The sequence below is a fragment of the Fringilla coelebs genome (genome assembly GCF_963513975.1).
Source record: "Fringilla coelebs genome assembly, chromosome: 13".
NCBI lineage: Eukaryota > Metazoa > Chordata > Aves > Passeriformes > Fringillidae > Fringilla > Fringilla coelebs.
Genome location: NC_140039.1, coordinates 22,063,978 through 22,086,028, shown reverse-complemented (window position 1 = coordinate 22,086,028; position 22,051 = coordinate 22,063,978). Strand labels below are relative to the sequence as shown.

At 53.2% G+C, this 22,051-nt stretch overlaps 1 protein-coding gene across 3 annotated transcripts in view; it reads left to right on the top strand.

Moving 5' to 3' along the window:
* Positions 1–2,069: 2,069 nt before the first annotated feature.
* PLXND1 (plexin D1) overlaps positions 2,070–22,051 on the top strand; it is a 65,756-nt gene continuing 45,774 nt past the window's right edge. For all 3 annotated transcript variants that reach the window (XM_084214375.1, XM_084214376.1, XM_084214374.1), the window contains exons 1-3: positions 2,070–3,428; positions 18,403–18,579; positions 21,401–21,532. In XM_084214375.1, the coding sequence (XP_084070501.1) occupies positions 2,085–3,428; positions 18,403–18,579; positions 21,401–21,532 (1,653 nt within the window). In that variant the 5' untranslated portion in view covers positions 2,070–2,084. The remainder of the gene's footprint in view (positions 3,429–18,402; positions 18,580–21,400; positions 21,533–22,051) is intronic.

Sequence of the window (22,051 nt, the reverse complement as noted above, 5' to 3'; positions counted from 1 at the left end):
TCAGAGTTCCTGGGGAATTTTTTTCTGACAGAGCCAGTACTGGATACCTTTGGGTAAGTCACACATTTTTCAACGTTCTTTGGCCTATTTTTTTTTTTTTTAATTCACTGTAATCTGGAATGTAATTTGATATGCCTTAAAAGGCTGATTTCACATGGAAGATGCTCTGCTATCAGGGTAAGCAGCCATAAGAAATCCTAAAATAGGCAGATTAAGGGTTTGGGATCATGTGGGTTTATTTCTATGCAATTAAAGACATGATCACATTTAAAAATTGCTAACTCGTAGTTTAAGGGAAAAAAGCCACTAACAACTGGGAGTCCCACATTTAAAACCAGCTAATAATTCTTAATTAAGGATATGATTAGCAGAGACAATGAGTTAGATACCAAGAAAGCACAGCATTTAATTCAATGCAGATTTTCAGTGGACATGGCATGGCCAAGGCAGTTGTGTATTAATTAGTGCTCTGAAGAGGGTGAGGAGACAGAAAGGGGAAAGGAAAATTGGCAGGTGTAGAAATGAGATTAGACAACAACAGAGGATTTTTCTCTCCAGAACAGAAGTCGTGCAGAATCCCCATCAGCCTCGCTAACATGTTTTGTATAACTAAAGTTCCATGCCACAAGAATGGGCAGGGGACTAAGGCACAGCCTGGGGAGAGGGAGAGGGAGGACAGCTCTTCAGGGTTCGCCTGTGCAGCATTTCCAGGCAGCTGTGACCAAGCACCAGCCTCCATTTCCCACCCTTGTTAAAGGCTGCTGGCTATTTGTGGATGGTGCGATGGCTCCGTGCTCGACCCTCGCCGTTATGTGATACAGCTGCTGCAGATGCACCGCGAGACCAAGCGCTGACTTTCCTCCAGCCAGGTCTCTGCTCGTGGTGGAAACCCAGGCTGGAGGCAAGGATGCTGTGCCCACATCCCACAGCCACACCTCTTGCCTGTTAGCTCTGCCAATGCTTCAGCTTGAAGCATGCACATAGCGCTGAGCATGTCATGACCTTGCTATTTGCCATGCGCTGCAGCACACCCGCGTCCCGCCCTGCACGGGGACCGGGGTGTGTTGCCCAGGGATTCAAGACCCTGGGCGACCTGTGGCTGTGCCCTACGTCACGATACTGTGGCAGGAGGCCAGCTGGATAATGGGCTGGTTAATTGCTCAGGGCTGGTTCATGAAGCCTGCAGGGACGTGAGATACATGGGCAAAGTATCTGCTGCAGGATGCGTGGCCCCGTCTGCCCCCATCCCGGGATGGACCCTGGCTCTCCCTACAGCCTTGCCCAGGAGGGCTCCTCAGTCTCGGACGTGTCCCCTCGCGACGAGGAGTGACACACCTGCAGACGGGGAGGAAGGCAGCAGGAGTGAACCCGCTCAGGTGGAGCGATCCCACGGGATGGGGCTGTCCCCTACATCATCCCAGAGTGTACTTTGGGAAATCACTTTGGGTCTTGTTAAAGCGGCGCCCGTTGGAGGGCAGAGGAGACGCGCAGGCCGGTCTGCGCTCCACTTTTGACGAGTGGTGCGGGCAGAGCCGCTGCAGGGGTGGGGCCTCGTCCCCCGCCCGGTCCCCGCGGAGCGAGAGAGCGGGTGTTGCAGGGGGATGTGTGGGCGGTGGGGGGTTGCGAGGGTGCTCCGGGGGGGCCTGTTCCGACTCGCCGTGCTGCTCCGCAGCTGGGAAAAGTGCTTCTTCCCCCGCCCCTTCCCCCTCGGCCTGTCCTGCTCGAAAACCTCAGAGGAGAGGAGGGGGACAGCCCGCGCAGCCCCTCACGCGGCGGGAGGACGCTCGGTGCCGCCCAGTCGGCGGCGCGGGAGACATCGGTAACTTCACCGCACGCATATGACGGGCCCGCGGCACCGGGACGCGGCGAGTGCCGGTGCGGGGGCGGGCGCGGGGGCGGGCGGAGGGCGGGGGCAGGGAGGGGGCGCGGCCGCGCGCCCCGCCGCCCCCCGCCGCCCCCCGCCGCGGCCGCCACTTCCCGCGGGCGTCGCTCGGCGGCGGGCGCTGCCTCCGCAGGAAGCGGCCCCGCGCCCGCCCCTCCCGCGCCCGGCGACGGGCACATGCACTGTGCGGCGCGGCGGCGGGATGGCTCCGGCTCCGGTCTCGGCTCCGGCGGCAGGCGCTGAGCCGCGGCCCCCCGCGCTGCTGCGGCTGCTGCTGCCGCTGCTGCCGCTGCTACTGCCCGGCCGAGCCGCCGGCCTGGAGGTGCAGCGCAAGTTCCTCTCGCCCACCCTCACCAACAACTTTGCGCTGGACGGCCCCGGCTCCCGCGTTTACCTGGCGGCCGTCAACCGGCTGTTCCAGCTGTCGGGGGGCGAGCTGGCACTGGAGGCGGAGGCGGCGGTGGGGCCGGTGCTGGACAGCCCGCTGTGCCACGCACCGCAGTTGCCGCAGGCCTCCTGTGAGCACCCCAGGGTGCTCACCAACAACTACAACAAGATACTGCAGCCCGACCCGGAGCAGGGCGTCCTTGTCGTCTGCGGCTCCATCTACCAGGGCCTCTGCCAGCTGCGCAGCATGGCAAACATCTCGGCAGTGGCCGTGCGCTTCCCGCCGGGCGGGAGCGACTCGGTCGCTGTCTTCCCTAGCATGCTGAACGTCGCGGCCAACCACCCCAACGCCTCCACCGTGGGGCTGGTGCTGCGCCGCGGCGGCGGCGGCGGGGCGCGGCTGCTGGTGGCCGCCACCTACACTGGCTTCGGTAGCCCCTTCTTCCCCCGCAACAACAGCCTGGAGGACCACCGCTTCGAGAACACGCCCGAGATCGCTATCCGTGCCCTCAACGCCCGCGGCGACCTGGCCAAGCTCTTCACCTTCGACATCAACCCCTCCGACGACAACATCCTCAAGATCAAGGCGGGCGACAAGGCGCGGCACAAGCTCAGCTTCGTCCGCGCCTTCTTGCAGCACGGGGCCACGCCGCCCGCCCGCCGCCCGTACGCCTACCTGGCGCTCAATAGTGAGGCCAACGCGGGCGACAAGGAGAGCCCGGCGCACAGCCTGCTGGCCCGCATCTGCCTGGGCGAGCCAGCCGAGGCCACCCTCAATGGCAGCGGCGAGACCAAGAAGCTGACCGAGTCCTACATCCAGCTGGGGCTCCGCTGCGGCGGCGCCGCCGACGCCTTCACCCGCCTCGTCTCCGTCTTCCCGGCGCGGGCAGCTTGGCGCAGCCCCGCCGCTCCTGACGGGCCGGCCCCGGCCCCGCCGCCCCCCGAGGAGCTGCTCTTCGGCGTCTTCGAGCGGGCCGGAGCCGGCGGCGGCCGGGGGCGGCCGCAGTCCGCGCTCTGCGTCTTCCGCTTCGCCGAGATCGAGGAGACGATCCGGGCCGCCCGCAACTCTTGCCTCGTCAGCCCGGCCGCCGGCATGGTTACCGTGCTGGACAGCGTGGTGCAGGGCACCGGCCCGGCCTGCGAGAAGAGAAATATACAGGTACGGTGGGCAGCGGGCACTTGCCGGGGCGAGGGGGCGCGGGGACACGGTAGCCGGCGGTGGGCAGCGGCCCCATCTCGCCGTGTCCCGTTCCGTGGCCGCTGCTGTCGCCACCTCTCCCGAGCTGCAGCGCATCCCCCTCTTCCTCCGGGCGGGCGGCTCACACCCCGCTGCCCTCCCTGCTCTCCCCGGACACCCTCCCGCCTGCTCGGGGACAGCATCGTTCCCCTAACCTGATCGTCAGTGCCCCACTTCTCGTGGGTGCCCTGCGCGCCCGCATGTCTGTGGGCATCGCCAGCCCCATGTCCCGCGGCGCACAGCCCTGCCAGGGGCGGCACACAGGCAGCCTTGGCACCCCGCGTTCGTGGCAGAAGTTTGCCATTGTCACAATTTGTTGCCGAGTGGCCGTAAATGTTAGCTCGAGACAGAGTCGCCTGTTTCCCTTTTCACTAAAAATATACGATGCTTGGGAAAAAAGAGAGGGAAAAGGGCTGCTTTAAGGCTGCATTTTTCCCTTCCTCTGGGACGAGTGCACGGCTCGGCTCCATCAAAGATTGTAAAAACATCTGTTTGATTTCAGAGGCGAGATAGAACATTTGGGCTTGGGCTTCCCTGTGCAATGCCAGTGGCAAAGAGAGAAAGGTTTCCCATGGTAACCGGAGTGTTTAGTGTGGCATCTCCACTCTGTGGTAAAATATGTAGTCTTAATGCACTTGGTTCATAGACCTACTCCAGCAAAGTTGAACAGTTTTTCCCTGGTGGCAAAGTACAAGCTGCCTGACAGCCAGCAAATCTAGTAGCTGGCACTAATTCCACAAAGACTGGGAGTGTTAAACACTGGGAGCTCAGTCCTGACATCTTGGCATGGTCACGGCTCTCAGAGGACTCACTGGGAGTCAGGAATCCTATTTACAGGATGTGAAGGCACCCGTAGTTCTCGTTGGCTGTGGCTGATGCTCAGCATCTTTGCGGTGCAGCCCCTCAGCCCCGGGCGGCATTGAGCTGTCTGTGCCGGGGCGGGTCTAGCAGCAGCATCGGGGCTGGGGCTGCTGGAGGCGCTTGGGAAGTGAACAAACAGCCTGGTCAAAACTGAAACATAGTGGCAGAAGCACCCATCACCCTTGAGCTTCCCCTGGACTCCAGGGCTGCTGTGGAGGTACAGTTTTTTCTAACTTCTGTTCAGTAGAGAAAATAATCATGACTATCACCAGTCCGCTGATGTGGCAAGTATCCAGTGCTGTATCCAGTAAGGTATTTAGACAGCTAATTAATGAGTGACTCAAAGCAGACTATGCCCAGATGAGATTTCACTCCATCTTTGGTCCTGGCTAGTCACACTGTTCCACTGTAATGCGTGTTCCTGGTAGCACCTTCCTCTCCATGTACCTGGGCAGGCAGGGAGGGCAGCCAGGAGCCTGGTGTCACTGTTGCCATAAAGGCTGAGAAGGATGCTGTGTTCTTGAAGGGATGAGCAACAGGATATGAGGGTCAGGGGAATGAGCTAAAATAACTGAGCACTGCCAAGCTATTGGGAGTCAGTGGGAACCCTCTGTGTTGGCAACCGTGGCAAGTTCAGGCTGCAAGAAAATTTGTTCATGTGGAGACAGCAGTAAGACCAGTGGTGATGTAAGATGGATGGGGAGATTGCGTTCTAGTACCAACTGACATTGCTGCTGTGTTACTGGCCTTGAACCAGTCACTGAACTGAGGTACCTCAGTTTCCCATGTTCTCCCGTATTTATTGTTATTCAGAAGCCCAAGTCATGTAGCGTCAGATTGCATTTGTAAAGCTGCTTTGAGATCCTTTGATGTCAAGTACAGCAGGATATAAATGAAGCATAACATTAATATTTGTTCATGCCTAATATTTCTACACTTCCCATTTATTTGAAGCATATTCCTCTAAAACCGTTGATCGAGCCTGCTGGGAAGCCATCCTGCTAGTCAGGAGAGCCTGAGCCTTTTCTTTTTTTTTTTTTTTTTGCCTTTTCCTTAATTGTTAGAATTGCCAACAAGTTAACAACAAGCTGTTTTTATTTTCAAGTCCCAGAGTGGCAGTGTCAAGAGAAGAGTTGTAATAGGGTGTTTCTTTGTGCTATAGAAACCTAACATCAGTTTCCACCTTCAGGACGGTGAAATACTCCAATATGTTTTGTGTCCCAGACATGGAAAGGCAACAGGAAAATGTATTCAAGCAGCAGCTTGTCTGGCAGAGCAGATCAGTATCTGCTAGTGGGTTTCCAGTTTTCCCATTGCATCCCTGTGCATCAGTGATAGGGGCTCTGGTTTTAGTAAGTGTTAGCTCTTCCTGAGGACCAAATACTTGGGGTTTAATCTCCTTTTGGAAGGAAAAAACCCTGATATTGGCCTGATTCATTCCAAGCGTGTGTTCAGCTGAAGCAGTCAGTTGTTACAAGTCTGGACCATGGGCTGTTAGGTGTAATGCAGTGTGAAAGGAAAATCATTGACCCCTTTTGTGCTCTCCAGTCTAATTGAATGCTCCTCTCCAGCAGCACTTGCTTTGACTCAGCTAGGGAGCTCCAGCACTCACCCACCAGTGAGGGGATTTGGGAGTGGGCACTCAGCCTGCCAGCCATCCCTGTCAGTCCCACAGCAATTCTGCTCAGAGCTGACTGAAGCCCAGGGCAGGGCTTCTCACCACTCAGTGCTGTGAGGTCTGAGGGAGGCTGGCACAGAACGAGGGGCTTTGTCCCTGTGCAGGTTGATGTGGTAGCAGCCACTTTTTTGGCTCCCATTTTGACCAGGTGGCATTGGCCACAGAGAGGGCTGTAAAGGGTGGATGAGGCAGGTGGATCTGCCAGCTGCCTTGCTGGCCTGCATTCCCCAGGCTGGGGAAGGGGAGCCACCAGCTTGGCCTGGAAACAGCCCTGTCTTCGATGGAAATGCTTACTTGCAATTAAGCACATGCTTAACAGCTTTGTGTCAGACGAGGAGAAAATGTGCAGAGGAGGATGGTCTAGGTCAGGAGTGGGGGCTGTTGGTTCTTCTCAATGAGGGTTGCTGAAAAGTCACGTACGGAGGAGATGAATTCACAGTGGCAGCTCAGGGGAAGGAGGATGTGTGAGAGAAAGATTTAGGTTGGTTGGCTTCTTGCACCGACAGTGAGTGGGTGAGCTCTAGGATTGCTTCCCCTCAACAGAAATAGTTTTTTTATAATGAATTTTGTGTCAAATGCAGCTAAATTGGAATACTTGCATGGAATCACTGTGGTGTTTTGCCCACTCAAAGCCCGTGTGGAATTTGGACTCAAGCCCCCAGAAGGGAAGAGGAATAGGAGCTCCCTAGAGCAAACTGCCTGTAACAGCATTTGCAGCAGTGTGCTGACAGAGCTTATCAAATTCTTGGGACACTGCGTGGGTTGATAGCTCCTATTTGAGCTATTCTACCCCGGGAGATCATGGCCCAGTGGGTTTGAAGGTTCTGCTGGCTGCGTGGCTGGAGTGTGACACGGCTGTGGGATGCTGAGACATCCCACGTAGACATTTCATAAGAAAGCAAAGCAGGCGAGAGCCCATCCCCAGCTTCTGGCTGGCTCAAGAGCAGTGGGACATCACAGGAGTGTCCCCCTCAGTGGCACTGAAAACAAAGGTCTGCCTGGCTGTTCCTTTAGTCACGCTGCATCACAGCCATGTCCCAGTGTAGCAAAGCCCCCACAGCGTCCTCTTGCCACTGCTCCATCTCTCAATGGCTTTTTTGGCAGGGGACACAGTCAGGGACCTTTGTGTACACATTTTGCTGTGATGAACAAGCTCATTTGAGGAAAAGTTGCACTGGAAACCCCATTCCATGCTCACAGCTGCACCAAACTCAGTGTCTTCTGTGGGTTCTGCATGAGCCCCATAGTCTCCTAAAATCTCCTGGAGAGGTACAGAAAGCAGATATATTCATTAGGCGTAGATTTGCTGGCCAGGGAACTATATCCCTCTTGGGAAATATTTTGGGGCCTGCAACTCGAAAAAGGCTGAAAATCCAGTTTGTTTCCTCTGCTGAAAACCATAGGCATAGTGGCATGGGATAATGCGACGTTTCAGCATTAATTCTCAAGTTTCTGGCTCTTGTGGCTTTGTGTCAGATCCTACATGGTCATTGAACACTGTGTTTGGGGGTGTAATGATGAGATACCCACCAGTGAGCTGTACTATAATGGGTTGTTAAATAAAATTAACTCCTTGGGTAGACTATATAAACAATCTCTGTATATATGTGTGCCTGGGCATGGAAATGTGGTTTAAAACCAGTCAGAAAATGTTCCCAAAGAAAAAAATCTCATATACACGTGGGAATATGACAAAGCATCTACTTACTGTCCAAATATACTGTGGCATCTCCATGGGATTGGGTTTTATGGGAGCTGAGTTACTTTGAAGTGCTGGTTTATACTAATTTAGAAATTCCAAACATGAAACTAAATGTGCTCTAACCCTACATCTGCTCAAATAAATCCAGAGGATTAGCCACAGAAAGGAAACTGGGAATTTACACTTAATTTCTTCATTAAAAATGAGGCAGGAGTTCTTGTAGCAAGCCTAATTTCTGTGTTTTGCAGTGCAGGCAGTCTAGAGTTGCTGGCAGCACCCCAAGGTGTCACTGCCCAGGTACTGTAGAGCCGTACCAGGGTTGTCACCATCACCTGTTCTGCTCTGGGATGTGGCATTACCCACGGGGGAGGTCAGTGTCCCTCAGCTGCCCTGCCAGGGCTGGAGGTGAGGGCTCAGGTGGCACCCCTGTGGAGGGGCCAGTGGGACCCAGCGTGCCCTGGTGAGAGGTTTAAGCCACAGTGTGAGCTTTGCCTGGCTTTGGAGCCAGACCCGAGCACTGTCTACCTGTTCTGTCTTTCACCTGGTACTAGTGAGTTGTGGTCAGCTGTCCTTAGGTTTCCTTGGGAATTTATGTGAAAGTACAACCTGCTGCTGCAGTCAAGGTGCACACAGGCAGCTGTGTGAACACCATCCTTCCTGGGAAGGCAGGCTCAGCTCTGTGGGTTGCCAGTGCCCGGGGGCTCTCCCACTGCCTGGGCTGGCATGGCCTTCATGCTCCGTGCCAGGCAGGGGAGCCTCCTGAGCAGCAGGTCAGGGCCCCCGAGCTGAAGGTGGGTGGTGGGAATGTTTTCCTGGGGGCCCCAGGGCTCATCCCTGCTTTGCATCTCAAGCTCAAACAGGTCCCAGATTGCAAAGGGAAATTCGGCCAAAGTGGCAAAAGTTTCTGTGCCTGGAAGCGGGAAGTTGTGCTGCTTTAGGGAACAGAAACTGGCTCCTGATTGTGGCACAGTGCCTGCCTGCTCGGGGGGCCCAGTGCTCTTGGCTGGGCAGGCAAAGTGTTTGCCATCCCTCGGCAGACAGGGCGGGTCACAGGCATGCTGCTGGTTTCTGGAGGGCTCTGCCAACAGCTGGCTGTACGGACCTGGTCATTCCTGCTACCTGGATGCTCAGACTAGATTTGATCCATTGAGCTCATCAAATCCCCTGTAACTAAATAACAGTTTAGGTGGGAAACAGGAAAAGGGTTGTTTTGGCTAAAGCCAAGGGTTTTCCAGGGCAGGTGACTCCCTTATGTGAATGTGAACCCGTGCCCCAGGAGCCACAGTGGATGCAGGCTCAGCTGCAGGGTCTCGGTGGCTGGAAATGAAGGGATTTGCCATCTCTTTTCTGATGTTTCAACGTTTCATTTACAGTGAATGGGAGAGACTGAGGGCACCTGGAGAAGTGAATAAGGCACCATGAGATGTGTATGGATGCCCAGGGACGCTTAGAAACACCTTACTACGCCTTGTAAATCCCAGCAGGTGTCTGTTGAGTGGCACTGCTGGGTGTGGCAGCGCTGGGACACTCTGATGTCCTCTCCCAGCCAGGGGTTGGAAACAGTGTCTGAGCCCCTGGCTGTGGTAATTTAATGCAACACCGGGCAAGCTGGAACCTGCCGTGGTTGGAAACAATGTTCTAACCACCCGAGTGTCAGCACACCTATGCACAGCACCCGAGTGTCAGCACACCTGCCTGCAGCACCCGAGTGTCAGCACACCTGCCTGCAGCACCCGAGTGTCAGCACACCTGCCTGCAGCACCCGAGTGCCAGCACACCTGCCTGCAGCACCTGAGTGCCAGCACAGCAGCCTAGCCCAGTGTGGCTGTGCCTCCCTGCCAGGCCTGTGCACGGTGTTTGCCAGGGTGGAGTGTGGCTGCCAGCAGCTCCCAGCTGCAGGGACTGAGCCCCTCAGCTGCCAGGGAGGAGGGATGGATGGGGCATGTGGATGCTACTCTGTGCTGGGAATGGGATAGTTCAGGGGTGTGACTGTTCCTCTGTACCAAGCATGGCCTGGATGGGGGTTGGCATTCTTCACTGGAGGAAGAAAAATGGCTCCAGGGCTGGGTGACTGTTGCTTGATGGCATTGTCCCCAGTGCCCTGCCCCAGGGCAGCGTTTCAACAACCCCATGCACTCAAGGACCCTTTCCCTTGGTGAGCCCTGGTGCAGTGCAGCTGCTGTGTTGGGGCAGCATCGTTGTCCTTGTTTCCTGGTGGGGAGGTGTGTGCTCAGGTCCCCTGATGGATGTCTGGTCAGAAGAGTGGCAGTGTCAGGATTAGAATTGGGGTCCCAAGTGTTTCTGTGTGACTGTCTCCAGCACACATCCCTGGGGCCACAGTGTGACAGGGGATCAACATGAGGGATCTGCTTTGCTATTTCTTTTTTTTTTTTGCTTGATTGGGTGTTTTTGGTTGTGGGTTTTGGGTTTTTTTGTTGGTTTTTTATTTGGTTTTGATTCCTGTGGGGCTGGTAAAGAAATGATTTTAAGTTGTTTTCAAGTTGGACTGTAACACCCTGCAGCAGGTGGAGGAGGTGGCAGACTGTCTACGGCATCTCTCACTTCGAGAGGCCAGTAGAATTTATTGAGGTATTTGAGCAGAGGGAGCAGTACTTACTGCTAACATCTGGAGAGCAGCTCTGCTGTTCTGACAGAGCGAGGCTGCAGGGGCATGGGACAGCATGTGCCTGGGAAAGCCCAGATCAAACTGGGCCCAGAGGAGCCCTTGTCAGATGTGCTGGTGAGCAGGGTGAGCAGCAAAGCCCACGATGACCTTGCCCCGATACCTGCTGAGTGTCAGCAGGGCTTGTCCAGCACAGAGAGTGCGCACTGGCTCCTTAGGCAGGCTGTGGGAGCTGGGACCAGGATGTCTCCAAGGAGTGGGATGTGCTGGCTGTGGCATCCTGCAGCCACAGGGATGGCACGTGTTCTGACCTGTGTTGCTGATTCCTGTGCCTTCCTCTCCTGTTTATCAGACCTGTGGATAAGCACAGCCTTGTAAGGTGGGACAAGAGGCTCCTCAGCATGGGCTTTTTCTCCAGTGGCCAGCATGATAGGGGTTAACTTGGATAGTTAAGCTCTTTTCCATGTTAGGGGGCTTGTTCTGCTGTGCCCCTCCTCTGAAGGCAATATGGCCAGAGCCACAATCATGGGTTTGCTGCCAGGCTCCCAGGGGTGCTGCTGTGGGAGCTGTGGAGCTCTGGTGGAGTGGTTGAGCCCAGGCACAAACCCCAGTGAAAGTCCCAGTGCCCAGTGGAGCTGCAGGCTCATGTTTGCATCTGCAGCCACAGAACCTAGTTGATGCTGTGCCAGCTACTGGAACAAGGCTGCCTATTTTGGGCCTGAACCATTGGAGGGCTGTTGCTGTTACAAGATGTCTGCAGGTTATGTATTCTAAGTGGAACTGGAATACAAATCTTTCAATTCTAACCCAGAAGCAAAATTGCCTGAAAGTCTGGATTTTGAAAACATGTACATTTATTATTTGAAGGGAATCTGGAACGTACCTTTCAATTTCTGTCTCATCTCTGTTTAAGGTATTTTGCTGCCGTGTACAGCTCCCTTTTGGAGTAGAAGCCCATTGCTTATTTGGTTTTCATCCACTGTCTGCTGCATGCCGCCAATTTCCAGCAGGCTGTGAGCTGCTTGCTGCTGTCTCTGGTGGGTCACCTAAATAGCAGCTGAAAACCTTTTGCTTTGTTCAGGTGCTGTCTGCTGGAGGAGACAGGCTGTGAGTGTGAGGGCTGGCCACAGGCCAGAGGAGCCTGGCTCACACGTTCATCCTTTGCACTTTCTTTGCACTGATGATTCTCTTTGCTTGAATTTCTTCTGCCCCCAGAATGAGGACAGGGGTTAGAGTGGAGGAAGGCTGCACTGATGATCCAGGGAAGTGGTGTGTCTCCTGTAGGCTACATCTGTGTAGCTTGGTTGCTTCTGCATTTGGAGTGCTCAGCTAATGAGCAAAAAGGGTTTTATTAAGCTTTCTGTGACAAGCTTCTTCTGGGGGCTGGGTGCTCGACCAAGTGGTGGTTTGTTTTTTGGGCTCTGGTGCTGAGGCTGTGGAGCAGTTGATGCATGGGGGGTACCCAGAGGGGGACAGCCCTGCAGCACAGTGTTGCTTCTCAGAGGCAGGTTTTACTTAGGATGTGTAAAAGAAGGATAGAGTTGTGCTCATTATCTCGGGGCTTGTTGGATTCAGCAGAACTAATGAGGAAAATACAGGAAAACATTTACTATAAACTATTGCTAAATGAAATAGATTTGAACTGACACATGCAAAAGACCAGTTGTGCTAGGTAAGAAGCTGTTACTTTAATGGATGCTTTTTTCAGCCCTGACTCACACAGATATGCCTTCAGAGCACTTTGAGCATGTGAAGTGCTAAGTGTTAGTCTAGCAATAATAAAATAGTAACGACCAAAGGAGTCGTTACTATCGAGGAGCCAAACGCATGGTTCATCAGGGACTCTTCCCTGTGGAAGAGAGTTTGAATGGTCTGAGGTTGGTTACTGAGGCCAAAGTTTAACGAAAATGAGAAACACAGGTTGACTGGTGGAGGGGTAAGAAAGAAAGCACAGCTAAGAAAGTACAGCCTAAATAAACCAAGCATCTTACTCTGAGCAGTTTTGATGGGGGAGGTGTCTCTTGGACTTCTGAGCAGAAGTGGGTGTCCTTGAGATGAGGCACACTGATCTGCTCAGCCCCTTGTCCCCAGGGAGTGGGAAGAGGAGCTGAGTTTCCAAGAGAGGTGAATTTAAAGGACGTACAAGCTCTTGCTGCTTAAACACATGCTGTTCTGACAGTGACAACCCCCCTGGAGCCTGTTTGTTAATCCCTCTGCTTGCCCATTCCTGGTGGATTTGATTGTATAATCTGAAGTATTGTATTTAATGCAGGATGAAGGCTAACATAATAAGCTTGACCAGTCTTCCTGGCGGCATGAAGGATGTGCAATTTTAGTTTAAAAAGTGCTTCTTTTTCATGTTTCTCCACTTTGAGCAGCTCCCCATGCTGTTGTGCTTGCTGTTTCAGTGCCCTGCTGGGGGAAGCGCTGGCAGGTGCCAGACCCTGGACTTGTGTGGAGCAAGGAAGGGGGTCCCATGCTGGGCTGCCAGGGCTGGGAGGGGTGTTTTGGGGAAGGGCTGTGCAGGTCAGCCAGTCACCTGTCCTCATTGCCTTCAGCTTTCTTTTCCAGCTGGGGTCAGCATGTCGGGGTTGGGGCTGATGGAGTGATGGTGGCCATGAGCTGGGCCAGTTGTGGCTGGAGGAGGGAGCAGAGGAGATTTAGAGGGGAATGGCACTGTCAGCTGCAGGCATCCAACTTTGGTGCCGCTGCTGAGGCTGGAGCGTCTGAGGACCCACAGCAGAGGATGGTTGGATGGCGGAAGGGACCTGTGGCTGTTCAAGCTGTTGTCAGGCTTTGGCTTCACTGTAGCAGACTGGCTGTGCCTGCAGCCCAGCAGTGCCCCGCTCCTGTCCCAGTCTCTGTGTCCTCCTGCTGAGGTGGGCCCTGGGCAGCAGCCAGGCAGGTGTTCGTGCTGTCTGCCCAGGGCTGCCACTGCCAGAGCAGCAGATGGAGCTTGGGTTTTGCCCTCTGAGATGATCTGGGATGCTGAGAGCCTCTTCCAGCACTCACAATCTCACACCTCCGGTGGTTTGAGGTCTGTGGCTGCGGTGGAGGTGAGCGTGGCTGCTGCTGCTGAGCTGCAGGGCTTTGGTCTGACCCAGCTGTGCCTTTCCCCAGCCATCAGTCCTGTGCTTGCTGTGTCCTGCCTTCTAGCAGTCCTCTGTGCTCTGTCCCCTTCCTTACCTCAGCCACAGCCCCATGTGAGGCTGCCAAGAGTGAAATTTAGGAGCTGTCAGGAAAGAAAAGTTTGGAGTCAAGAGGAGAAAGAGGGAAGAATGAGTTTTCTAGGAGTGATGGCTCCCTGCAGGCACAAGGTCTAGGTGGCTGTTGGAAGTAGAGGGATGACCATTACTGGTGTCACATTAGTGACTCAAAAAGTACCCTAGCCTAGGGCTGGCGTTGTGCAAACGGGCAAAACACAGCAAAACCCCCGCCTCCTTGCTTGAGGAACTTGTCTAAGCAAACAGTGAAACCACAGTGCGAGTCTCACTTTAAGCCTTTTTATGTTTTTTTAAGAATGTCTGCTGTGCTGCATGGATACTGTACTGTTGGTAATTCTTGAGAAAAAATTGTCCAGATTCATTTTGCCAGAGATTCTCAGCCTGAGTGCCTTGACTGGCCACAAGTGCACATTGATTTGCCTCCTGTTGCCTAAAAAATATGATGGGAAATCTGAGGAGCTCTGTGCTAATGCCTGCCCTTGAGCAGCACTGCAGCTGGAGACTGCTTACATCTCAAGTGCCTCAACAGTGGAGTCCTCTTCTGAGGATGACATTTTCCTCCAGGCATCCCAAAAAGCCTGGTTTTGGCAGGTCTGGTTGCGACACTGCAGCAGATAAACGAGTGATTGTGCGTACAAGCTGCTGGGGGACGGGGAGCTCCGGGGCAGTGCTGGGGGTGTGTGCTTGCTCTGGGCTCTGCCCGACACACAGCGGGGCTTGTACTCTCCCTTAGCATAATGCAGCCAGGCTGGCTTGGCACCACTGGCCGTGTCCATTCTCCTATGCAATATTTCCCCACTGGTTTTTAGCCTGTCCCTACTGTTCAGTGCAAGTCTGTGTCCTGCTATTCTCTTCAGACAGTATCCTAATTATTCTGAATATTCGCTCTGCAGTCAGAAATTTCCCTGAGTCATACCTAAATGTTAATAAAAGCCTAATGGTTTATGTTAAGGAAGGCAAGAGATAAAACTAGAGCCCTTTTATCACAGCCTTTAATGGCCTGAAAATGTCAGTTGTGTGGGAGCAGCTGCCAAATTTTGAGCCTATGAAGATGATGGCTAAGTCCCACAAATCAACAAGTTTGGAGCGGATTATCCGATGCTGGCTGTGTCATTTTCCCAGGACTCCAGGCATGCTGGAAGCCAACACTTTAATCCTCTGTGATACGAAGTCAGAGAGGGGCCGGGCTCCCCTCCTTGCTCCGGAGCTCTGGAACTGCTGCAGCACAGCCAGCGTGGCCTCGTGGAGCGCAGGGGCTCTGGGCTTCCCTTGCGCTGCAGCTTCTGAGTCACAAATTAGCTCCAGCTTTGCTTGGGAACTATTTTTAAGGTCACAAACACAGGATGCAGAAATCAGCGCATTTCATGGTTTTCCTGAGAGCTGCCTCACCACTCCTCTTCCTCCTTCTGTTTCCAACAGACTTCCTTCCCGAAGGGACATCCTGCATGCCCAGGGCTGGGGAGCTGTAATGGAAATTCTGGGAAATCGCTTTTTATGCTCCTTATAGGCCTGGGATAAAGAACTGAACTCACACTGTGAAGACAGCTGAACTCTTGAGCTCTGATGTGGCTGGAAATCTTTTATCTGTCCCATTTTGTTTCTGCAATCGCACTCAGGGGTTAATCTGAGTAACCGTCCTCTCAGCTGTGGCCCCTTGATTTGAATTCATTTGCACCACTTGTGAAGTTTTGCAGCAGTAGCACAAATTGCAGTGTGCAGGGGCACAGCAGCGTGTTCCCCTGTCCTGGCAGAGCTGGTCAGCTGGTGCTGGCTGTGGCTGTCCCCAGCCTCGCCCAAGAGGCTCCTCGTGAGTGACAGAGGAGCAGAGTCTTGTGGGCAGGAGGTTTTGATCTGGAATCTGCCCACGGTTCTGTGAGTGACTGAGTACCGAGAGCGTGTCAAAGAAAAATAGAGGCAATACAGTAAATGCCCACGGGGTGTTTTAAAAATGCAGATTGTAGAAAGAGATTGGTTTTGGAAGAAAACTTAACATTTGTTCTTTTCCCACTCCAGGATAGGGCAGCTTGATTTAGGAAGGAGTGAGAGTTAACCCCTTCCACTTGTAGATGGACTTCTATTCCATTCATCCAGTGCAATTCCCCAGCTGTGGTGACTGCCTGGTGCCTGCAGAAGGATGTGACTTGGCTGTATCCTGTTTACTGTAACGTGATGGAGTTAGCTGTCCTCTTGGTGCTGTGGGGTATGGGTAGCAGCAGCACAGCATGTCATCCCTTCTTTGGACCCAGGAGAGGGAAATACCATATGTCTCCTACCCATCCGTTTGTTGGGAGATCTGATTTCATTTGAAGAAAGGTGTTTCAGAGGAAGGATGTGTGCAGCCAAAATAAAGCTCAGCCTGGGTTAGAATAGTTACATCCTGTTTACTATGGAAAACACTTTGCACTGATATGAGCTCTGAAATACGTGATTTATAAGCAGGCAGGCGCTGCAGATAAGGGACTTCCTGTGATTTTGGCCACCTGTGAGAAGGAAGGGCCAAGTCTTTCAGGCTGGCAGGCAGTGATGCTGATCCCAGCTCCTGCACAGCTGCCACAGAGAGGAGGTGCTGAGCATCCCTTGAGGTCCCAGGTGGCCAGAGGTGCCTCTGTGCCTCAGTTTCCCTGCAGGAAAGAGCCTTGTACGCTTCAGGTGGTGATATTCTTAAAGAGTAATGAAGAAGAGCTAGAGATAATCATCCCTAAGACAAGTAAATAACCCTAAGTGAATTTCTAAATAGCCAATTGTGAAGGGAAGGAGTCATTAAATCAGAAACATGAATGCTTGCCATGTCCTCTGTATAGTATAAAAAGAGTTGTGTGGCCCAGTTACAGAGAAAACATACACATTTAAGAATTTGGGCTGTGATTTTACTAGAATGAGATGCAGTAAAACTGCAAAATGCATTTAGCATTGCATCTACAAACTTGATCCTTTTGTCCTGGTCCCCTAAGAACAGAGGTACAGCTTTGAATGTGCTGCCCCATTTGGCACTCATCTGAGCAGAGGAAGTTTTTCACATCAGGCTTTTGTTACTCCGTGTTTGGCGCAGGCAGTGGTGGCCATGGGCTCTGGTGGGGCACAGGGGACCAAGGTCAGGGTGTTTTTTTGGAGAAGACCCAGCCTGTCTCTAGTGGCACTGTGGCTGTGCTGGCCCAGCAGCAGAGAGACGAGCCCTGGCTGCAGCAGGACCCCTGTGGCCAGGGGTACGTGCTCTTGTGCAGAGGTTGCTGCGGGCTGTGGCTGCTCTGCTGAGTAGCCCAAGCTGTTTGCTGACCAGCTGCTACAACACCCCAAGGGCTGGCTGACACCCACACCTGCTGTGAGGTTTGCTGCTGTCCTCTGCCCTGCGGGAAAGAGGAGTGGGCAGTGCCATGGCCTGCGGTCCCCGTGCTGACTGCTCTCTGCAGCAGTCGTGGCCATGACAGGGAGGTCACCGACCCCTTTTGCTGGTGCAGGGGCACCATCCCTTGCTTATGCACACAAAGTCCCATCACTTTGCATTCCCTTTGGGTTTTAGCATGTTTCTTCCCCACTTCTCCCCAGGAATGTGTTGCCGTGGTGTGGCACCCAACCCGAGACGTGGTGGTGGCTTGGGGGCAGATGGGCATGAGGCAAGAGTTGCACCCCAAAGTGGGATGACCCTGCAGAGAGAGCTTGCCCAGTCTCACTCTCCTGTTGCAAAGCCTAAAGATTTGCTTAATCTTCTTGTCTGAAGAGAGGAGAGAGCTGAATCTTTAGCCTGGTTCTATTAATGAAATAGTGATGATGACTAGGCAGTTAGTATCCAGGCCCTGGTGTAGCCCAGGGAGAAAGGACTGTGCTGAACAGGCTGGTGGTCACCTTCTGCCTGCTGGAAACCGCATTCCCATTCCCTGACAGATACAGCCACAAATCCCTGCATTTATTCTGCTTAAATTCAGAATTCTGTCAGCTTCTGTGGCAGTGCTATCTGCCTTATGACTGGATTCAGAAAGGCACAAGTGTGCTTTGTCCTTGGAGTGTGGGCTGCAACCTTGCAGGCATCTCTTTCTGGAATTTTGTACAGGCACTTCCCACAACTGGGGCTTGGATGGTGCCCAGGTGACCGGCAAGTACCTGCTGCTGCTGGAATGCCAACCCTGCCAAGGAGTGTGGCAGTGGGGTCACAGCATCCCCTGGGCTGAACCTGGGGTGACATTGTGGGTGATGTGGTCATGGCCCTTGAAACATGCTCATCATTTGGAGGGCTCCAGCTGCACCTGCTGCAGCTCAGAAAAGCTGCCGCAGGAGTGACTGCAGGTGAATTGTTGGCAGTGAGACTGTTGTGATGTTCAGGCATTGTTGAATCCATCCAAGTTGTCTGAGCAGAAGTTACATGAGAATCTCAGAGGATTCGGAGTGAGGGGGTCATAAATCTGGGGCACATCTTGGCTGGGTAGTAGGAATATGAGGCATCAGTTCCATTTGCAAATGCGGCTGTCATGCAGCAAATGCACTAATTAATTTAGCACAGGAGAGTCAAGTCTGTTGTCTTGCTTTTGGCCAAACAAGTCAAATGCCTGCTCACAGACACAGGTCAGTGACAAGTCCTTAACCACTGCCTCTGCCTTGGCCCCTGGCAGCGAATGGATGTGGGAGCCCTGCTGTCAGCCTCGTGCCCCACGTGCCAGCAGCCAGGGCCAGCTGCATTTTCCTGTTCTGTGGCTCAGCAGTGAGGGGCTCTCGGAAGGCAGAGGGGGCTCTGAGCAGTCTGTCCCCGCTGCTGCTGAGGGGTGCGAGGGAGCACGCTGGTGTTTGTGCAGCCTGTTGATGCCTGTGTCTCTCCCCAGCTGCAGCCGGAGCAGCTGGACTGCGGAGCTGCGCACCTCCAGCACCCGCTGGCCATCCTGAACCCCGTCACAGCCACCCCCATCTTCACCTACAGCGGCCTGACCGCCGTGGCAGTGGCCAGTGTCAACAACTACACGGTCGTGTTCCTGGGCACGGCCAGTGGAGGACTCCTGAAGGCAAGTGGGGCCCAGCGGTGGGGCAGGGTGGGGGTCGGGGCTCCCCCTTCCAGCACCTCTGGCCTGCCCAGAGGATGACATCTGTTGTCTGCTTGGTTTGAGCACCTGCTTCATTCAGGCAATGAAGAAGTCATTGGGTACTGCCGCAGCCTGGACAGTGACACACGCTGCCTGATGACTGGTGGCTGTTAATCGCTGCTCAGGGCTGCCATATGAGCTGGATGTTTTTGATAAACCCTAAGCTGAAAATGCTATTGTGCAGTATTGAATTATAAATTAATTTTATTAAACTATTTTATTAATTATATTAATATAATATTAAAACAATACGATTATATACACAACATAATATAATTTTAATTACAATGTTTTGTTATTATTTTAATTGTTGAAGCTATTAAAAGCTCTTTTAATAACTTCTCCCTCTGAGGTGCTGGCTTTTGAAGACTCCATGTAGACAGGGGAATCACAAAGAGATTCTTCTTCACAGTCGAATCCAAAGCAGGTGTGAACTCATGGTGGGGTCTGTTCTAAATAAGATGTAAGAGGTGATGCAGGGTGATGCAATGTCCCAGCTCCGAAGCCAGGACACAAGGCCAAGCTCTCAGTAACCTTAGTGCTTGAAGTTTGCCAGAGAAAGTTTTGATTCCAGGCAGCCACAGCAGTCTGGTAAACTGCCAGTATCAAAAGTCCATATAGAAGAGGGGGGAAAAGGCCTGGAGCAGTGACAGCTGATACCCGCTTTATCTCTGCCTGAGGGGACTGATGCATAACGTGGAATACTGGATCAAAATACTTGGATAGAGGAAAACTTACCCAGTTTTTTCCCTTGCATCTCAGTGCTTCTGGCAGAAATGTGGGAACAATCACTACGAGGCTCCCTGCTTTGATTTTTGCCCCCAGGGGCAGGTAATTTGTGAGGGTGGGAGGGAGCTGGCGCTGGGCCAGGCGCAGCAGGCTGGGGGGCACATGCCACACGCAGAGCAGCCGGTTCACACGGCATTAACAGCTCTGCTCCATTATCATCTCGGAGAGACCAGCCTTATCTGCAGTGCCTCCATTAGGGAGAGGCTCCTGGCTACCCTGTGCTGGGATAATTTGCTCAGATAGCTGTAATCTAATTCCACAACACAGCTGCATAACCAGAAGCCCTGCTACCTTTGGGGCTCCTTGCTCTTTGGCACGGGACACAAGGTACTTGGTGTGAGCAAACAATTCAGATTTGTTGCCTGAGAAAAGACAGCAGAGGGGCAGAAATAGTGCTTGCCCAGCTCCTGCCAGCAGCAATTAGGGCTACCAGGGGCATGTATGGCGAATTAATGCAATTCTGGCTGCACGCAGGCATTTGGTGAGGACCAGTCTGGCCGTCATGAGAGGGTCAGCAGTGCTTGGGCAGCACAGCCGTGCCAGGGTGCAGTGCCCTCAAGGGCAGTGGCGGGAGGGGGGTCTCTCCTGATGTGTGCAGCTGTGGAAGTGCAGTGTGCCAGCAGACGGGTGGCATTACCCAGGACGTGCTCTGTTCCCTTCAGCCCACCCCAGCCTGCTCCCCTGCTGCCGCTCTGTGCTGCTGTGGGGGCTCTCCCCCGAGCCTGCAGCCCCCTGGAATCCAGGGAAATTGCCTGTGTGAAGAGGGTGTAGGGTGAGCATGCCCAGGAGGCAGAGGGAGCCAGACACAGGTGTCGGTAAGCAGCCACCTGGAGCACATCTCAGTAGCGAGGGAGAGAGGATGCAGTGGGGAATGTCAGGGCTCAGTTCGTGGACTTCTTGGGTGATACCAGGAAAATAATTTAGCTTCTGGCTAGCGAGCTTTTAAAATGGACACAGCAATATTACTCTTTTTCTGCATAGCTCTCTGTGCTATGTTTCTTAGCAGAGAGAAGCCTGTGCTGTCATACTGGGGTGTGTCGGTGCTGGTCTAGTGTAAGAATTAATTAACCTATGTTAATTAATTAATCCACATTTAGAGAACAGAGGCACACTTGGTCATTACAATTATTGCCTTCCCTTGCTAGTAAGAAGGCCAGAATTTTCCTCAGTCCCTTTCTGTTTTAAGCTGAAAAGTGACTGTCACGAGAAATTGTGTAGCCCCATTGTTATTTCCTCTCAGCAATGCCACATTTAATTTACTGAATTTTCAAGTCAAATGCCAAGACATTCAGAGAACTGAAAGGCAGGCTGATGCTGTGCAGCCTCCTCCATCACTGCCAGCACTTCAGCTGGTGATTCATGAGGCAAGGTAGGACTTGGCATCCTCGTGGCAGCTGCCGTGGTCTTCTGGAGTCAGCAGGGATAGAAGCTTCTTCTGGCTGGGAGTGACAACACTTATTTTTCAAATATGCAGGGAGCAGGAGATGCCATGTTGTACAGCCCTGTTGCTGATTTTCACTGTTTTTTATTAAGTTTTAGGAACTCGATGTTCTCTGTACAGAATGTGAGTGTGTATGTGGTGAGGCCTGAAGGCTGATGCCACTTGCATGAGGGTAACACAAACACTGCTGTGCCTGTTGGATGAAGCTGTGCAGGGGTAGATCAGACACTTTCCAGAAGCAGCCCTTCAGAGGGACCAGGGACAGTGAGGGTCCTGCACCACTGAGCAGGGCTGGGGCTTTCTGGGCCGTGCCATGCCTGCCCAGTGACACAGAGCTGACTTCCCAGGAAAGCTCTGTGTGTGCAGCCTGCAAAGTGTGCCGAGATTCACAGTGCTTGGCAACTTGGGGCACCACTGAATACCACTCTGGTTTTTATTTATAACCAAGGAGAAATAATCTTCTGCCCTTAGTGTTTGAAAATGATCTCAGTGAGTGGCCTCTTCTCTCTACAGATAAACCTGGACAGCACGATGAAGGTCATTAGCAGGAGATCCATTTCGGTGGCTTACGGAGAGCCTGTCCACCCCATCATGCAATTCGACCCTTCTGATTCCACTTACCTCTACCTGATGACCTCTTACCAGGTGAGATCTTCAGTCCTCGACAAACCAGTTACTGGAGCACAGCATGCATTTGATTTAGCTCAGAGCTGGGAGCAGAAAGGGACAATAAGGTTTTCTTTAATGGTGAGAGCCAAGATGTTCAGAGCTTTTGCTGTCACTGGGCTTTCTGCCTATCTGTTCTCCTGTGCTGGGTAATAACAACACGCAGCCCAGCTTATCAGGTCTTTGTGGTGGCCAGGTAAAAAGAAGAGTGAAAGACACTGAAGTGGATTGCACTTATGGGAGTGCAGAAATAAGCACAGAAATAAGCAAAGGTTGTTCCTGTACAGAAACCCCAAAATGGCAGTACATGGTTTTTAGGGAGGCTTTCAGGAGATCCTACAGACAAAAAGTCTGCCTGTCAGAAGTGGTCCCTGGGGAGGTTTCTGCTCAGTGCTTGGCAGGAGGGCTCTGCAGAGACCTGGAGAGATGCAGCAGGTCCCATCTCCATCAAGTTTACAGAGTAGGAAGATGAGAGCTGAGCGCTCCAGGCACTGAGGG